General features: G+C 38.3%; 1 protein-coding gene across 3 annotated transcripts in view; it reads right to left on the minus strand.

Annotated features, from left to right (window-relative positions):
* Nucleotides 1-1,508: 1,508 nt before the first annotated feature.
* LOC118745782 (apolipophorins) overlaps nucleotides 1,509-15,046 on the minus strand; it is a 37,759-nt gene continuing 24,221 nt past the window's right edge. For all 3 annotated transcript variants that reach the window (XM_036479456.1, XM_036479455.1, XM_036479454.1), the window contains 5 exons: nucleotides 4,697-11,847; nucleotides 4,410-4,630; nucleotides 2,222-4,328; nucleotides 2,039-2,159; nucleotides 1,509-1,933 (listed from right to left, as the gene is read on the minus strand). In XM_036479456.1, coding sequence (XP_036335349.1) covers nucleotides 1,611-1,933; nucleotides 2,039-2,159; nucleotides 2,222-4,328; nucleotides 4,410-4,630; nucleotides 4,697-11,847 — 9,923 coding nt within the window. In that variant the 3' untranslated portion in view covers nucleotides 1,509-1,610. The remainder of the gene's footprint in view (nucleotides 1,934-2,038; nucleotides 2,160-2,221; nucleotides 4,329-4,409; nucleotides 4,631-4,696; nucleotides 11,848-15,046) is intronic.

The raw sequence follows: 15,046 nt of genomic DNA on the forward strand, positions 1-15,046 counted from the left end.
CTACCCTGTAAATGCTTTCTTGTAAAATTGTAGAAAAAATCTAACAAAGTGGATAATATAAAAAAAGTTTTGCAAATTTCAGCCTGATTGCAAATTCAAACTATTTTCACAAAAGTCGTTATTGATTTAAAAAATTACAACATTATTCTCTCCAAAGATATATTTAAAATTAACTTTGCCGAAAAATTAAAGGAACTAAGGCTTGTTTTGTAGATCGTTACCTCATCTATAAAACAAATTTGTTTTTTATGAATAACTTGAGAATTTGAGGGTGCTAGGAAATTTTGAAACACATTTGTGAACTACTCGACCTCTACTGGGTCATTGGAAAAGTTCGTGCAATTTTTGTGATTTTGTAGCACAGTGCTATGTGAGTACAAGTGTATGTACATAGTAACATAAACTTTATGTACGATACTGTATACTCGTACATTTTTAAGTTTTAGAACGATAGAAATAATAATTGGAAGATTTTATGAAAATTTCACTTCAAATACATTTTAATTTCTATAAATAAAATAAGTTATTAAATCTTCATTTGAATATCTTCAACATTTCATATTTTTTGTATGAAAGAAAACTACAAGTACAATATGTACTCAATTTGTTCAACGATGCTTTGAATTTGAGCATTGTAAATATTTTCTAAGTGTGGAGAATTATATTAGTTATCAAGAGAGAAATAAATGTTTTTTTGGGTATTTTTAGGTCCTCATGTAAATACATATATATGAACATACTTACATACATATGTACGTACATGTCTGTCTGGGAGATAGGGGTGTGATTTGACAAATAAAGTGTAAAGCTATGTACGTAAGGAATGGAAATAGTTCAACTAAGCTCAAGATTAATAATATTGGATTCTGTGTAATCTACAGCCTATAAACATATATAGTATATAATCGGTAGCCTTAGGATAGAAATAAACAAGGTACAAGATAATATTATTTCCTAAGCAAAAATTAGTTTAACAGGTATGGCGACAATGTACTCGAAACATCAAATTAGAATATTAGCCTTCCATAGGAAGCTGTGACGTAGTATGTAAGAGAATATGCTTATGAACACAAAAATGCTACTATACATACTTAAACAAACATGTGTATGAGTGTAAGACATATGAGGGATTCACAACGGTGTCATAAGCGTCGTATTGTTGTATGTCGTAAACTTTAAAAGCTTAAATAAATGTTTAGAGAACCTGAACACAATCAACTATTTTTGAACACTGCGAAAATTCATAATATGACTTTGATGGTACTTTGAGAACTTTCGTAGTATATTTTTTAGGCGTTTAAAGTTTACGACATACGACACTTACGGCACCGTAGTGAATACCCCAATACATATGTTTGTAAGGATTTAGGACATAAGTAAGTAATACCATAACGTTTGCTGGATGAACTTCTTATTCGAAAAATAAATAAAAAAATAGAAAATCGACCCAAGGTGTTTAATCAGTTATTTCTCCTTGAACAAAAACAAATAATGACAAAGTTTGGTAACTGAGTTAAGAAAATGTGTAATTTACATTCTAATATTATTAGTATTTTTATTTTCATTGTATAAAAAACAACATTTTTTACAGTCCTTTAAATTCTTTTCATTTATTTTGACTTCACTTTCTTACTCGGCAAGAAAGTAGAAGACTGAATGACGCAACGGTGTTGGGCGTGCAAACCATGTGCGGCCTCACATGCACACTCGCTAACGATTTCCGTTCTGAAAAGTGTATCAGCTAACGTGTTTACAACTTGATTGAGAGTTTTCTTCTGTTCGTTAGGCTTCAGTTGATCAAAGTTCTGTGTTGAAAAAACCCAACCACCATTGTCAAGCACAAAATCGATGCCAACATCGTTTTCAAATTGCAGTTTTTGCCGTTTCTTTGCGTCCTTACCGTCTAATGTGGCAATTAAGCGAGAATTGAATCCTACAGGAAAGAGAAAAATATATTGCATATTTTAAGAGGAAACTAAAATATAGAAAACATACATCCATATACATATGTATGTATATAGCCTTATATTTCCCTTACCGACTAGTTTCTCTTTAGGAATGCCTTCCACGGATAATTCCTTTACAGGACCTATTAAGTGTAATAAAGCACCATTGAAACTGGTTGCTGCATCTGTTAAGTGAGCGCGTACCAATTTGAACTAAACAAAAATTTATTTGGTTGTTAAGAACAACAGAGATTTTTTGAGCAATAAGTTCTTACCAAATTGACGAATTCTACAGAATTGCTGCGAACTCCAACAATACTCTTTGCAGCACCTGCTCGGAATGGGTAGTTGAGGGCCAGACGGAAAGCTTTTTCATCAGACTGTGGAATGATGCTTCGTAGGAATACTTCAATGCTCTTGAAGATTTCAATCACTTTCGGATCGGCCACCTCCTGAGAGGCGCAGTGTATGCAAAAGTTTTTGGGCCCATTAAGCTGAATGTTGGCTATGTTACCTTGGTAGTTGGTTTTTCCACCATCACTAGTTAACAAAGCTGGATACAGCTGAGATTCGTTGTATGCAATAACTCCGATTTGCACATCGGTGAAGCCCCGCGTCTTTAGAGAGTCACGCACCTCCAATATCGCAGGTGCAATGAGGTTGCTTAATATAGTAGGGCTCACATCAATATCGACAACGAAAACAATATCTGCTTTATTATTTGGTATTTTTACAGTGAATTCCTGGCCGAGTTCTTTTTGCCCAACAGCACCGGGGCATTTCAAGCATCGTGATGGTAAACGAGTTGGAATATCCTTCAATTTTAACGCAGAACCATAGGCGGTGGCTATCGTACACGCTGCTGACTCTTTCTCCTTTTCGGGAGCTTCAGAGACTGCCGCATCACATCGTGCGCGGTAGGGTGAGGGATTTTCGAAAATATAGCCAGGAGTAAGGGACGACTCGAAACTGAATATCTCAGTGCAAATTTCTGAACGGGGAGCAGCGTCAACTGGTTGAGCAGTAATTGGTGCACATTTTCCGATTCCATACCCGTTGCCTAGCGTAGCATAATCTGGCGCGATTGTGCCATCAATTTGAACGAAATCATCATACGGCTCGGCATTACCATTGCCAAACAGACCGCGTGTCTTGCTAGTATAGAAACCATCTACTTTAATATTGCAAACCTTCAAGTCCTGAGTACACATGACTTCAGCACCGTAATCGGAATGCAACCAGACCGTGTAGAATAAACGCCAAGCATGAATGCTGTTGACATGTTGAGGGAATTCGGCTTGATTGCCATCGATTTTCAAGACTCCGGAGTCTGTAATCTCAGCAACATTGCCATCACGATCGGTTAATATAATACCTTTCAACTTGCCATTGTTGAGCTGTGCAACGACGGTAAAATTATTATCCAAACTGTCTTGTGCCAATATATACTTGCAAGTTCCTGGGAATGAGTAATGTTGACCATCGAACGTGAAGACTTGATGGCCATCAGCAATGTGAGCGTGTAGATTAAAGTCTTGGAACAATACCCAAGATTTGAGATATTCCTCGGTAAGTATTTTTTCCCAGTTCTCATTTATCAGGAAATTAAAAACGCTAAAGCGGAATGACAGTAAGTTAGGAATTTTGTCAAAGAAATCAAAGGTTTCAGATGTTGCACCCAATATAGAAGCAAGTATATTACCAGACACACTGGGTGAACTAACGTTCAAATTTATCCAAATCGAACGTACTGCACTCACAAGAAGTTTCGCTAGCTCTTGTATAATCTGTTCATCATTTATTTCTTTATTTGTGAGTTTCGCCTCAGTGTACTCATGTAATTTGTCTAAGAACTCACTAGACTCTTGGGTCAGTGGCAAAATGTGCAATTGGTCGAAAAGATTATTTAATAATTCTAGGGTATTCTCCACAAGTCGAAGTTTTTTCAATCTCTCCTTTAATTCGTTTTGAAGTGCATCAAGCGTAGGAAGTTTCGTAAGATATTCCCTTAATTCTTCGAAGAAATCCTGAATGGCGTCCGTTACCACTTTGACAAGTTCTTGCACTGCCTCATTCAGCGGCTTCAAAGCTTCGTTAATTGTCTTACCATAGGTTTTCAACACAGGGCCATATTGTTCCAATACACTCCACACATCCTGGACTAATTCGGTTAAAAGGTTTACTACTTGTATGCGTATGTCTCCAAGAACTTTCAAAGCGGTAACTAGAAGCTCCTCCCATGCAGGCAGTATGGTCTCTTTTAGTGTAGCTTCCAATTTTTCGTAAAGCTCCGCGACGGACTTATGTAAGTTTTCATAGGATTCAGCAGCACTCTGTGATACATCCCCAGCAATTTTTGCAACTCTCGTATAAATCTTTTCACTTAAATAAAAATTAATATTCACATATTAAAATATATACAGATATACAGTTAATGTATTAACTTAATACTCGTGAACTTACTAGCTTCCACTTATCTGCTTAAAAGCCGGGTCACTTTCGAGCTCGTTTACTATTCCGTTAATATTTGCTTCATAGTTTGCTTTCAGTTTCGAAAGATCAGGTGTGCCGTCTTTCAATAATTGTGCTTGCTTATCTACCGTTTCGCGTATATGCTTAAATTTCTCCTTTATTTTTTCTACTGTCGCTTCAGTATCCTTTTTGACTTCGGCTTCAACAACATTCTGAAAAAATTCAAAAGTGTTTTTAAGAAAACTAAAATATTTATAAACAATATTCAGCTAACCCACCAAAAACGATTTGATGTCGTCGCTGTTGCTCGAGTAGGTAGTTTGTAAGAAGTTGACTGCATCTAAAGCAACGCGACCATTGAGCAGTTGCTTACCCACGCCTTGAATGTTAACTTTCAGTTCTTTCCCAAGCTTAACATCAGCATCCAAGTCGAGGAGATTTTTTCGCTTGATTGAGATCTTTGACTCTGTTGGTTGCAATTCGACAACAAGTTGGACCGGAGCTTGGCTGAATAGTTGAGCTTTACTATCTATCTTCAATGCGTATTTTTGGTGGTTAAAGTCGGCTGCCACCTGCAAAACTGGCTCATTCAGAACGTAAATGGACACATCACTATGCTCCTTTGTTGCGTAAACATTGGCTATGGCCTTCAAATCTGATGCACCACTATTAATAAGGACACCAGCAGTAAATATTTCCAAGTCTACATTAAGCGCGGTATGACCACTGAATTCATAGTTGAAACCAAGGCCGGTGGAACGCAGCGATTCAAAAGTAGTAATATTGAAACCATTGCCTTGTTGAGTATTTTGTGTGCGCAGAGACCCGATAATCTGTTGTTCCGGCAAACGGAATATGTCCAAAATTACTTCACTGTTAACAATACTTTGCTGGCGGTTAGCATCAAATTTACCAGAGATTGTTAGTGGGCGAATAGTTGGATGTTCAAACGTGATTTCCGAATTCACATTTATAGCTGCGAGTTGAGTACCAGTTACATCAGCAATTGCCCGCAAACTCGTGACATCATTTGGTTTGTTCGTTTTGTCTAAGTAGAGTGCGAAAGAGTTCTCATAGTGTCCAAAGAATTTACCTTGTTCGGGGAATTGCTGTTTCGCTTCAAGAAGAAGTTCACGGTGAGGTAATTTCACTTGAACATAGGAGTTTGTTGGTTGTATGTTGGCAACTAATTTGTACTTTAAATTATTATTCGAAACAATTTGCGATTCCAAGCTATATTGGAGCTTCAATCCTTGACGAATAGTTTTTGACTGGAATTCAAGTTCGTAAGGGTACCCAAGTTCCCGCAAATCAATTACAACAAGTAATGAATGTTGAGGCGAGTTAATGTCTTGGCCATTTTGAGAGACAATTGACTGAACTTGTACGTTGGTACATTGTTTTTTCTCTTCACATATTGATAACTTAACATCGGCCTCTTTATTTGTAATTTTTAAGGTAGACACACCTTTCTTGGGTCCAAAAGTGCCATCCAACGTGTATGAGAAACCTACTTCTTTGTCGATATTGATGTCATATATTTGATGTATAAGTCGGAAACTTGTTTTCTTTGATTTTCCATTGTACTGTACCTGACCCTGTCCTTCGAGAACGTTCTTGTTCTTATCCTTCTTCTGCGAGTATGTTGCGCTGCCAGCAAAAATTACACCTTGGGCGTTCTTTAAATTGAAAACTATTGTCTTGCCCTGTGATCGCACGTCCAGAATGTAATTTTGAAGATTTAATTTTGCTGAGTTCCAATTTGCTTGTATAGAGAAATCATCAATACTTTTATATGATGACTCGGAGTTATACAAGATGTCTAAATCAATCAGATTTTTAATATCGACCGTAAGTTTCGATTTATGTTCACTCAAAACTTCAAAAAGTCCAACTACCACTACTGGATTGCCATTGGGAGTTGTGACATGCAAGTCTATGCCTTTTTTGTATTCCGATTGATAGATTTTGGAATCAGATGAATATACATTTTCACCACTCTTTGCCTGCCACTTAATCTCATATCCATCGACTTCAAGCTTCTGCAAACGTATATCCACATCAATATCTTTGGTTGATTCAAAACTACTGTCCAATTTGTAATGAAGGGTGGCTGTATTAACACCAGTATAACTGAGATCGGCGGAAGTTTTGACAAAGTTATTATTATAGTCATAGTTGAACGAATACCGCTGTTTTCCACTAGTTGATCCATCTTTGACAGCTCCTTGATGTTCATGCTGGTAAGTACCCTCCAATTTCAGTGGTGCATGCATCTCTTTAGTTTCCAAGTCGAATGTATATGCGCCCTGTTGCTGTGAACCCTTCCACATGGTGTTCAAACGTAAGTACTGATTGTCGCCAGCCTGTTCATCTACGTGCAGTTCAATATCATAGATACCACTTTTTTCGGATGGCTTTATCAATTTACCATTGGAACTAAACTGAATCGTTTTGATGCTACTTTTTGGTAATTGAACATTACCTTGGACTTCATACGTTGCTGGGCTTCCATTAGCACCTAAATTATATCTACCATTAACGTTGTAATTATAGGTACCTCCAAATTTAAGGTCGATTCGGAAAATTGCATGTCTGCTATCATATTCATCAACTACGAAATTGAAATCGGCAGGTATATTTAGGAAATCACCACGCAAGTTGGATTTAATTTCGATGGTTTTGCTTTGATCCTTGGGTAAATGTTTTAAGTTTGCACCTAATTCTAATTTCTTATTATCAAAATTAGTAAATGTGAGCTGAGCGTTTTGAGAAAGTTCCTTTGTTTTAAAATTAAATTTGTCAGCATGAACTGTGTACCCCAAAGTCCGTTTTTTGCCATTAATTGTTTCACTTAGTTGTACTTCGAGATTGCCCTGAGCGTTCCCGGTTTTGGTATTGGTTGTAACTTTGCGTTTGACATTACCTTCTGCAACATGGCCCGACGGAGAAGTTAGAACAAAGTTGCCTTGCAATTCACCATTTGCTTGCCAATCCCCTTTAATTGCGGCATTAGCATCGAGTGAAATTTTTTTATTTGAAATTTCTGCTAAGTTTTTAGTTGAAAATTTAACTTTATCCAAGTGGCTGTCTGTCTTAAGGGATATTTTCTTCTCGCCGTCAATGATTATTGTAGTTTCCACTTCATATTTAGGTGCCTGAATCTGGAACTTTGAGTTCACGTCAAGTTTGTGCTTCTTCTCGGAAATTTGTGTTTCTATAGCCACATTGGCTTCACCTTTACCATTCTTGGCGACTTTAAAATCACCTTTAAGCGTCGCTGAATTTTTGACGAACAAAGTGATTTTACCCGCAGATATTTTATCTTGTGGATGCTGCAATTCGCCGTTATATTTGAGTACCTCAGTGTTATCTCTTGAGACTTCCAATTCGCTAATTGTCTTTTCGGGTGCGCCAATAACCTTAACAATCCACTGAATGGGCTTATCTTTCTTGCTGAGTTGCGCTGCACCACTAACTTCAATATATATATCTTGAGCGGTGAAACGTTGACCTAGCTCACCTTTAACGGTTACAGATGTACCCCAACTGGTTACAAGGGAATTATCGATAATAAATCGATTTCCATTGAAGTCACTCTTAGCGATGATATCAGCAAAATGTTTGTTATATTTTCCATGAATTTCGATAATATAATCGCCTTGGGTGTGCCGATTACCATCGTATTTTACGTTAAGACCAGCGACTCTCTTGCCTCTCAATAATTCGGTATCCAGCTCCAGTTTGTTGCTACCAGAGGAAAGTCCATTCAATTTAAATTGACCAACAACTGATTTTTTATTTTTTACTGTTATATCATGCTTGAAACTGCTGAATGCAAGAGCGTTCGGTTCCTCAGGAATTGTGTACTGCACCTCGTTATTGAAATTCACTTCCCAGGCTGCCGCCGCACCTATCAACTGCGCTATGTATACATGCTCTGCTAGCTGGACATGTACGGATCCCCCATAGACATCATCGGGTGCACGTTCGTCGTTTGTAAACAATCCAATATCGTACACACCTTTATCCACTTTGAAGTTACCTCTTACGAGATATGAATCTTTTCCAACGCCTATACGTAATTCATTGTTCAACCAAGCTGGCCCCACTTCTGTCCATCCGTTTACGACAACACGTTCATTTTCCTTATTTGATATTTGGAAATTATCGAACAAGTATTTTGCTTGCCTGTCGCCTGTTTTTTGCAAAACGACCTTACCATCCATACGATATCCGTTAATTTCATTGGATATACCACTCTGGTCCTGTATTTCAATAACGGGACGATATTCATTACCATTGCGAATAAATCCTATTCTGTTTCGCTTGACGTCGTCATTGTTTTCATATTGAGCATAGAAGACCAACTCTTTGTTGTCATTGTTAAAACCGGACTCTAAAGCAAAGTGATACAGTGGGGTATTAAAAGCCAGTCGTCCATAAGTGCGAGGATTTGACCCAAGTTCAAAAGTGACGCTAGCAGAATGAGATTCTCTTGATCCTGGAGTATTCAGTTCTAATTTCCATTCCTGACTTCCACTATTGGTCTGTGGCACATATGAACCCTGTAGATTATATTTCCTTTCGACTTTAGTGTAGACACTCAGGCTTACTGGATGTAATAAGGTGTAAATATCATCGATAATAGCTGATTCTTCCTTTAGAATAGCAACACCCGCCGCATCTATACATAAATTAAGCCCAATGGTGTCCAATTGATTAAAACACATGTTAAACTTATCGGACCTTTGTTTTTTGACATCTTTTGGCGTGATGACCTTTGCAGGCTTATCAAGTTCAGATATGTAAAATCCAGGTATGAACTCCACATCGACCAATTCTAATTGGTTTTGGGGCAACTCTATATCTAGATTGAATCCATTTCCTTCATTAGTTAACTCGAATTTAATGTCAGAACCGGTAGCTGAATGAAGACTGGACTCTACCTGAAGCCCTGTAGCTAAAACATACGCGTTAAAGCCAAGTTGTAACTTTAAACTGACATCAACACTTGGTACAACTTTCACCTGGAATTTGGTGACCAGCCAATTCTGATCAAGGATAGCATCAACATCAAGGTTTATACCGAAATCTAATTTATTTGCGGCAGAACCTTGCGCATTCAATTCCAGCGGAATACCAACACCAGTAGGATAAATAGCGTTCAGATCAAGGAAAAGATCATGCACAGTGAATTCCCTCTTAAATGACGAAAGTTTTTGCTTTGCGCTATCAAATATCGATGAAAAGTCTTTAATGATATCTCTTAGAGAGCCTGGAATTTGATCCCCCAAGCTAAGGAACAACATTTCGGAACCGAAGAACTTCATCGATAAGTCGAGGTTGACGTCTTGGATGTTTTTAGTCCCATATGTTTTATATTTTTTCGAGACTTTGGATGTGTCATCAGCAATAGAGCGACGTGTGCGTTCGCCGGGGGAAGGATTACCTCCTACATCTATCTGTTTCATTATTTCATCAAAGTCCTTATTAAGCAATCCTTTTGGCCCCACATAATATTCTAAAACGTTCTCTAAATTTTCTTGCCTCGCACTTAATTCGAAAATATTGTAATTAGTGCCGAAAATCTCAGTACTTACATTCAGCCTTGCCGAACGGGGCAAAAATCCATGTTGTGAGTATATCAGTTTATAATCTGAACTTGCACTAACACCCAGAGCATCTAGTTTGTATGATACTTCATCGTTGTAACTATAGCGCCTAGGGTTCTTGGGGAAATGTTTCGTAACCCTAATATTACCCAAATGGTGGCGCTGATTGACACGGTCAATGTCTGTTGAATCCCGAATCGCTCTAAGATTGGATGCAATAAATCCACCAACTTGATTTACAGGCTCTGAATTAATAATGTCTGCAATTTCGATGGCCAAATTGGCAGTGGGGCAGTTAATAGCTGCTAAATATGCTTCAATTCTCAGCTCCGAGTCTTCGTTACGATCACGCAGTAAAGCCAAAGCTTTCTGAGCCAATACTGAATCGCAGCTGGCTGAAGCAAAAGCCTGCAATGCTGCCACACGAATACGTGTCGACCGTCCCAATGAAGCGCATTCAGTTAAAACCACAGCAGCTTGGCTGCTTAGGTGCTCAATATTTGCAATACCTTTCAATATATTTACAACACGATCTTCATCCTTCTTTGTGTTGGCTTTGCAATGCTTTAGATTATCCGTGAATTTTTTGGAGATCGCATCCAAGTCTCCTTGTTCACATCCATTTGCATTGCAGTATTTGGCAACAAGTGCTCCAATGGACAAATATACCTGCTTTGGTGCATTGGGTGTTAATAGAGTTGCTGCTTGATTCAAGGTATCTTTATCAATTGTTTGCACGAAGTTTAGAGAAATAATGGCGATTAGCTTTTCATGTTCGTCCAATTTGTTAAACTGCTTTAAAATGGCTTTGGCAGATTCAGAGGTACCGGTGCGGAACAGTGCATCTAGATAGACTTTACGCGACAAAACATTGTTCGGTTGTGGTACAGCGGCCAACTCGAGCAGGGTATCCGTGTCTGCATTTCGCATCAAACGTATAAGCTCAGTAAAACTTTTGGCACTGTCTTTTTTCACATATCCGTTCAATAAGTCAACTAGTTGAGTTAAAGCAGTTTTTAAAGCTGCTAAATTTTTCGTTGCATATGACTCCGGTTTCTGGAAAACAACTGAGGTCACATGAGCGCCTGTCTGCGGGGAAGTAGCAGGTACACCAGCTGGGTTTTTGACTTTCAGGTTCGTAATTACTCTTCCGCGCACACTTTGAATGCCTTTCTCTGCCACACCAAAATTGTAGTCTTCAACTAAATGAACGTTTTCGATTACACCATTCGAAATTTTTGATTCCTTGGCATAGCTAGCCTTGAAAAGGTGGGTAGATTTAATTCCAGCTGCTTGATTCACAATACCATGAATTAAGCCACTTCGGGTGTCCTCTCTGTAGCTGCATTGATTTAAATTACGCGTTTTGGTCACAACTTCCGCTCCACCAACTTTCGATACCGATGTGTGCGTCGGGCACATGCCAAAGACATCAATCTCTGTACCGTCTTCTGTGCTAGATTGCAACAGAGAAACGATAGCTCGTTTAATATTCAAAGCATACTGATTGTCATTTGGATCAGAGCACAATTGTGGTTCTAGTTTTCCGTTCCCTAATGTAAAATGTACAGGTTTTTGAATGGTCTGTGCAATCTTCTTGTCAATGGCTTCTTTGGTGGCTGAGACTTTCACAGCACTCAGTTGTAGTGTGTAGTCACAATTGCCTTCAGCGAAAACTTTGGCAATTCCAACTAGTTTCAAGCTTGTGTCATCGCTATCTGTCGATACTCCAGTGCCTAGTCCGACTGCCAGAACAGATTCGAAATTGTATTCGTACACATTTCCGGGTTGATATTTTAATATCCCACTGTCAGCTGTATAAAAAATAAAAAAATAATGAATATACATACATTATCTAAAGTTCTTTTATGCTAATAAATATATAGTATACGAAAATACTAAAGTTTTCAAATAAAAATCTGCCATTTTAGCAAACAACCCGCCATATTTACAACGAAAGTACTCAGATAAAAGAGTGACATATATTTAGCTGTTTATTTCCTCCATGTGCCTTAAGTTTTACTTATTCATGAAAATTTCAAGAAATACTAAAGGTGTTTTCATGATTCATCTTTGTAACTCTTCTGTTACTATTTTAACAAACTACAGATCTATAAACCCTTCATTTTAAGTTTGGTTGAATGCGAATAGCCATAGCGTCTGCACTGAGAAAATTTGGCAATATTTGGAAGCTATTACTTTGGTTTGGGAACTACCACTTTTTCTTATTTGGCCGCCCTTCCTCCGCTACCAGCATCGGGTCCCGAGTTGAATACTTACGGAGCTGCAGCGTCGGTATCCAATCGAACGAGATGGCCAAGCCAGCGGAGGTGTGGTATTTTAATTAGCTGCACTAAGTCCATGTCATTGTTAAGCTCATACAGCTCATCGTTTCATCATCTGCGGTACTCGCCGTCGTCAATCCGGAAATCTTCCGCAAAATTTTTTCTCGAATACTCCAACAGCCGCCTGATCGGATGTTGTTATTGTCCATGCTCGTGCGCCACGTACCAGCTCGGGCATCATGTGTGACTTCTATAGTGTGGTTTTCGTACCTCGAGAGAGGACTTTACTCCTGAATTTCCCACTCAATCCAAAGTAGCACTTGTTGGCAAAAAGGATTCTGCCTTGGATTTCGATGCTGACAATATTACCGGTGTTAATGCTGGTTTCCAAGCAAACGAAATTCTTTACTTTCTCGAAGTTATAACTGTCAACAGTGATGTGGATGCCAAGGCGCGAATGCGCTGACTGCTGGTCTGATGACAGGAGATACCTTGTTTTGTCCTCGTTTGCTACCAGACCCATTCGCTTTGATCTAAAATCCAAGAAGGCAGAGTAGACGTAGCCCTTGTTTTAACCAATAATGTCGATGTCGTCGGTATACGCCGGCAATTGCATGCTCTTGTAAAGTATTGTGCCTGCACGGTGCAGTTGTGGGGATCTTATGATCTTCTCCAACAGTAGATTAAAGAAATCATACAAAAGGGAGTCACCTTATCTGAAACCTCGTTTGGTATCAAACGGCTTGGAGAGGTCCTTCCCAATTCTGACGGAGCCGGTGATATTGGTCAACGTCATTTTACACAGTCGTATTATTCGCGAGGATACCAAATTCAGACATCCCGGCATGAATACATTCCTTTTAGTGATGTCGAAAGTGGCTTTGAAATCGGCAAATATATGGTGGTGTCGATCCTATTCTCGCGAGTCTTTTCCAAGATTTGGCGTATTGTGAATACCTGCTCAATGGTAGATTTGCCAGGTCTAAATCCACACTAATAAGGCCCAATCAGATCGTTGCCGGTAAGTTTCAGTCTTTCAATAAATATGCTCGATAAGACCTTGTAACCAGTTCTTACAAAGGTAATCCCGCGGTAGTTGGCGCGATTGGCTTGCTCACTTTCCGGTGGATTGGACGAAGCACACCTTAATTCCAGTCGTCGGGCATGCATTCACCTGACCATACTTTGCATAAGAGTTAATGCATTCACCCTATCAGCTTCTCGCCGACGTACTTGAATAGCTCAGCTGGCAGGCTGACAGCTCCAGCGGCTTTGTTGTTTCTCAGCCGCGTAGTTGCTATTTGTGGAACACCGACTCCGTCATCATCGACTGGAGGTTCAGGTTCGTTTTTTCCACAACTTTTCGTGCTGATACCTTCCGTCACTCTCTCAGATAAAATTTTCGGACTTTTTTTTCAGTCGGCCAGCATTTCAAGCTCTTCGCACTCACGTATTTCGGAATTTCTCTTTTTATTGCGGCAAATATTCTTTTTTATGTAATTGAGGATGAATTTACAATATCCGAAATACTCTTTTTAAAGAAAAGCGAAGAAGAGTCGGAGTTTTTCGAATGAAATGAAGATAAGGCACTCAAGTCCTTAGAAAGTCGCAGGTCTGTCTTATGTATTTCGTTTACATATAATATTATTAATGGTATTGTTGATTGTCCGTATTTGTTAGAGAGGATAAGATTTAATGTCCCCAGGTGATCCCTTAGAAATTTCCTTCCATTTGATGGTTGTAATGGTAGAACACAATACGCCAGTAATGCCCCGATTTATCGTGCCATTCGTGAATTTAATGCCATGAATAATGTAGTCGAGGTAGACTTTTCAATCCCAAAGACAGCTTTTTTAAATCTTTTGAATTCCTATTTTTAGCTTTATGAATTATTTCTAATAGTTCTAAATTAATTTTGTACTCTTCTAGTCTGTAATGTTATTATAAAACCATAGACTAAATAAATAAATAAATAAATAAATAAATAAATAAATAAATGCAACATAAAGCTTTGCCATTGGTCTTTTGAATTGTCATTAATATCTATCTTAGGTACATTTGAAAAATAATAAAATTAATATTTTTCATTTCTAAAAACAATTTTTTGTATTGTTTTTTTCGTGGCTCTTTGTAGCATTTAGAATTTGCATGTGACTCTTTTCGGCCTCGGACTTGCCCACCCTGTACTATAACCAATTTTAGATAAGTGCCGTTTAAAAAAATATATATATACAAAAAACGGATATATCGTCACTAGACACGAATAAAGGCGCGTGCTAAAAGGTTGGCCGCGAAAAAAGGCACATAAATAAAACTTCAGCGAAGAAAGACTCTTACAGTCCTAATCTGCTTGTAACCGAACATTTTGTAACAAGCTAGTTTTGTTACCAACAATTGTCACCACTTCTCCACGTCGTTAAATGTTGCCGCATTACGGAGGTGCAAAACAATTTTTTATAAATAACTTCACAACCCTGCAGTGAAAAGCCAAACCAGTTAGAAAAAATACTAGTTCATTAACTAGTATGTGCCTACCAGTTCGACAATTTCGAAGAACTTAGGCGATCAGCGACATCTATCTTTGAATTGCCAAAGCCAAAATTAAAAAAAGGTATTAATTGCTTTTCTTACAAATGTCGGCTGTGGCGTCACGTGAAAACTACTGGTTCTGGTTCTGAAATCGCAGGTTCGAGGCCGCTTGGAGGTGGTTACGATTTTTAAAGTTAAT

This window comes from Rhagoletis pomonella, unplaced genomic scaffold (assembly GCF_013731165.1).
Source record: "Rhagoletis pomonella isolate Grant_MI unplaced genomic scaffold, Rhpom_1.0 Rhpom_scaffold_00009, whole genome shotgun sequence".
Taxonomy (NCBI): Eukaryota; Metazoa; Arthropoda; class Insecta; order Diptera; family Tephritidae; genus Rhagoletis; species Rhagoletis pomonella.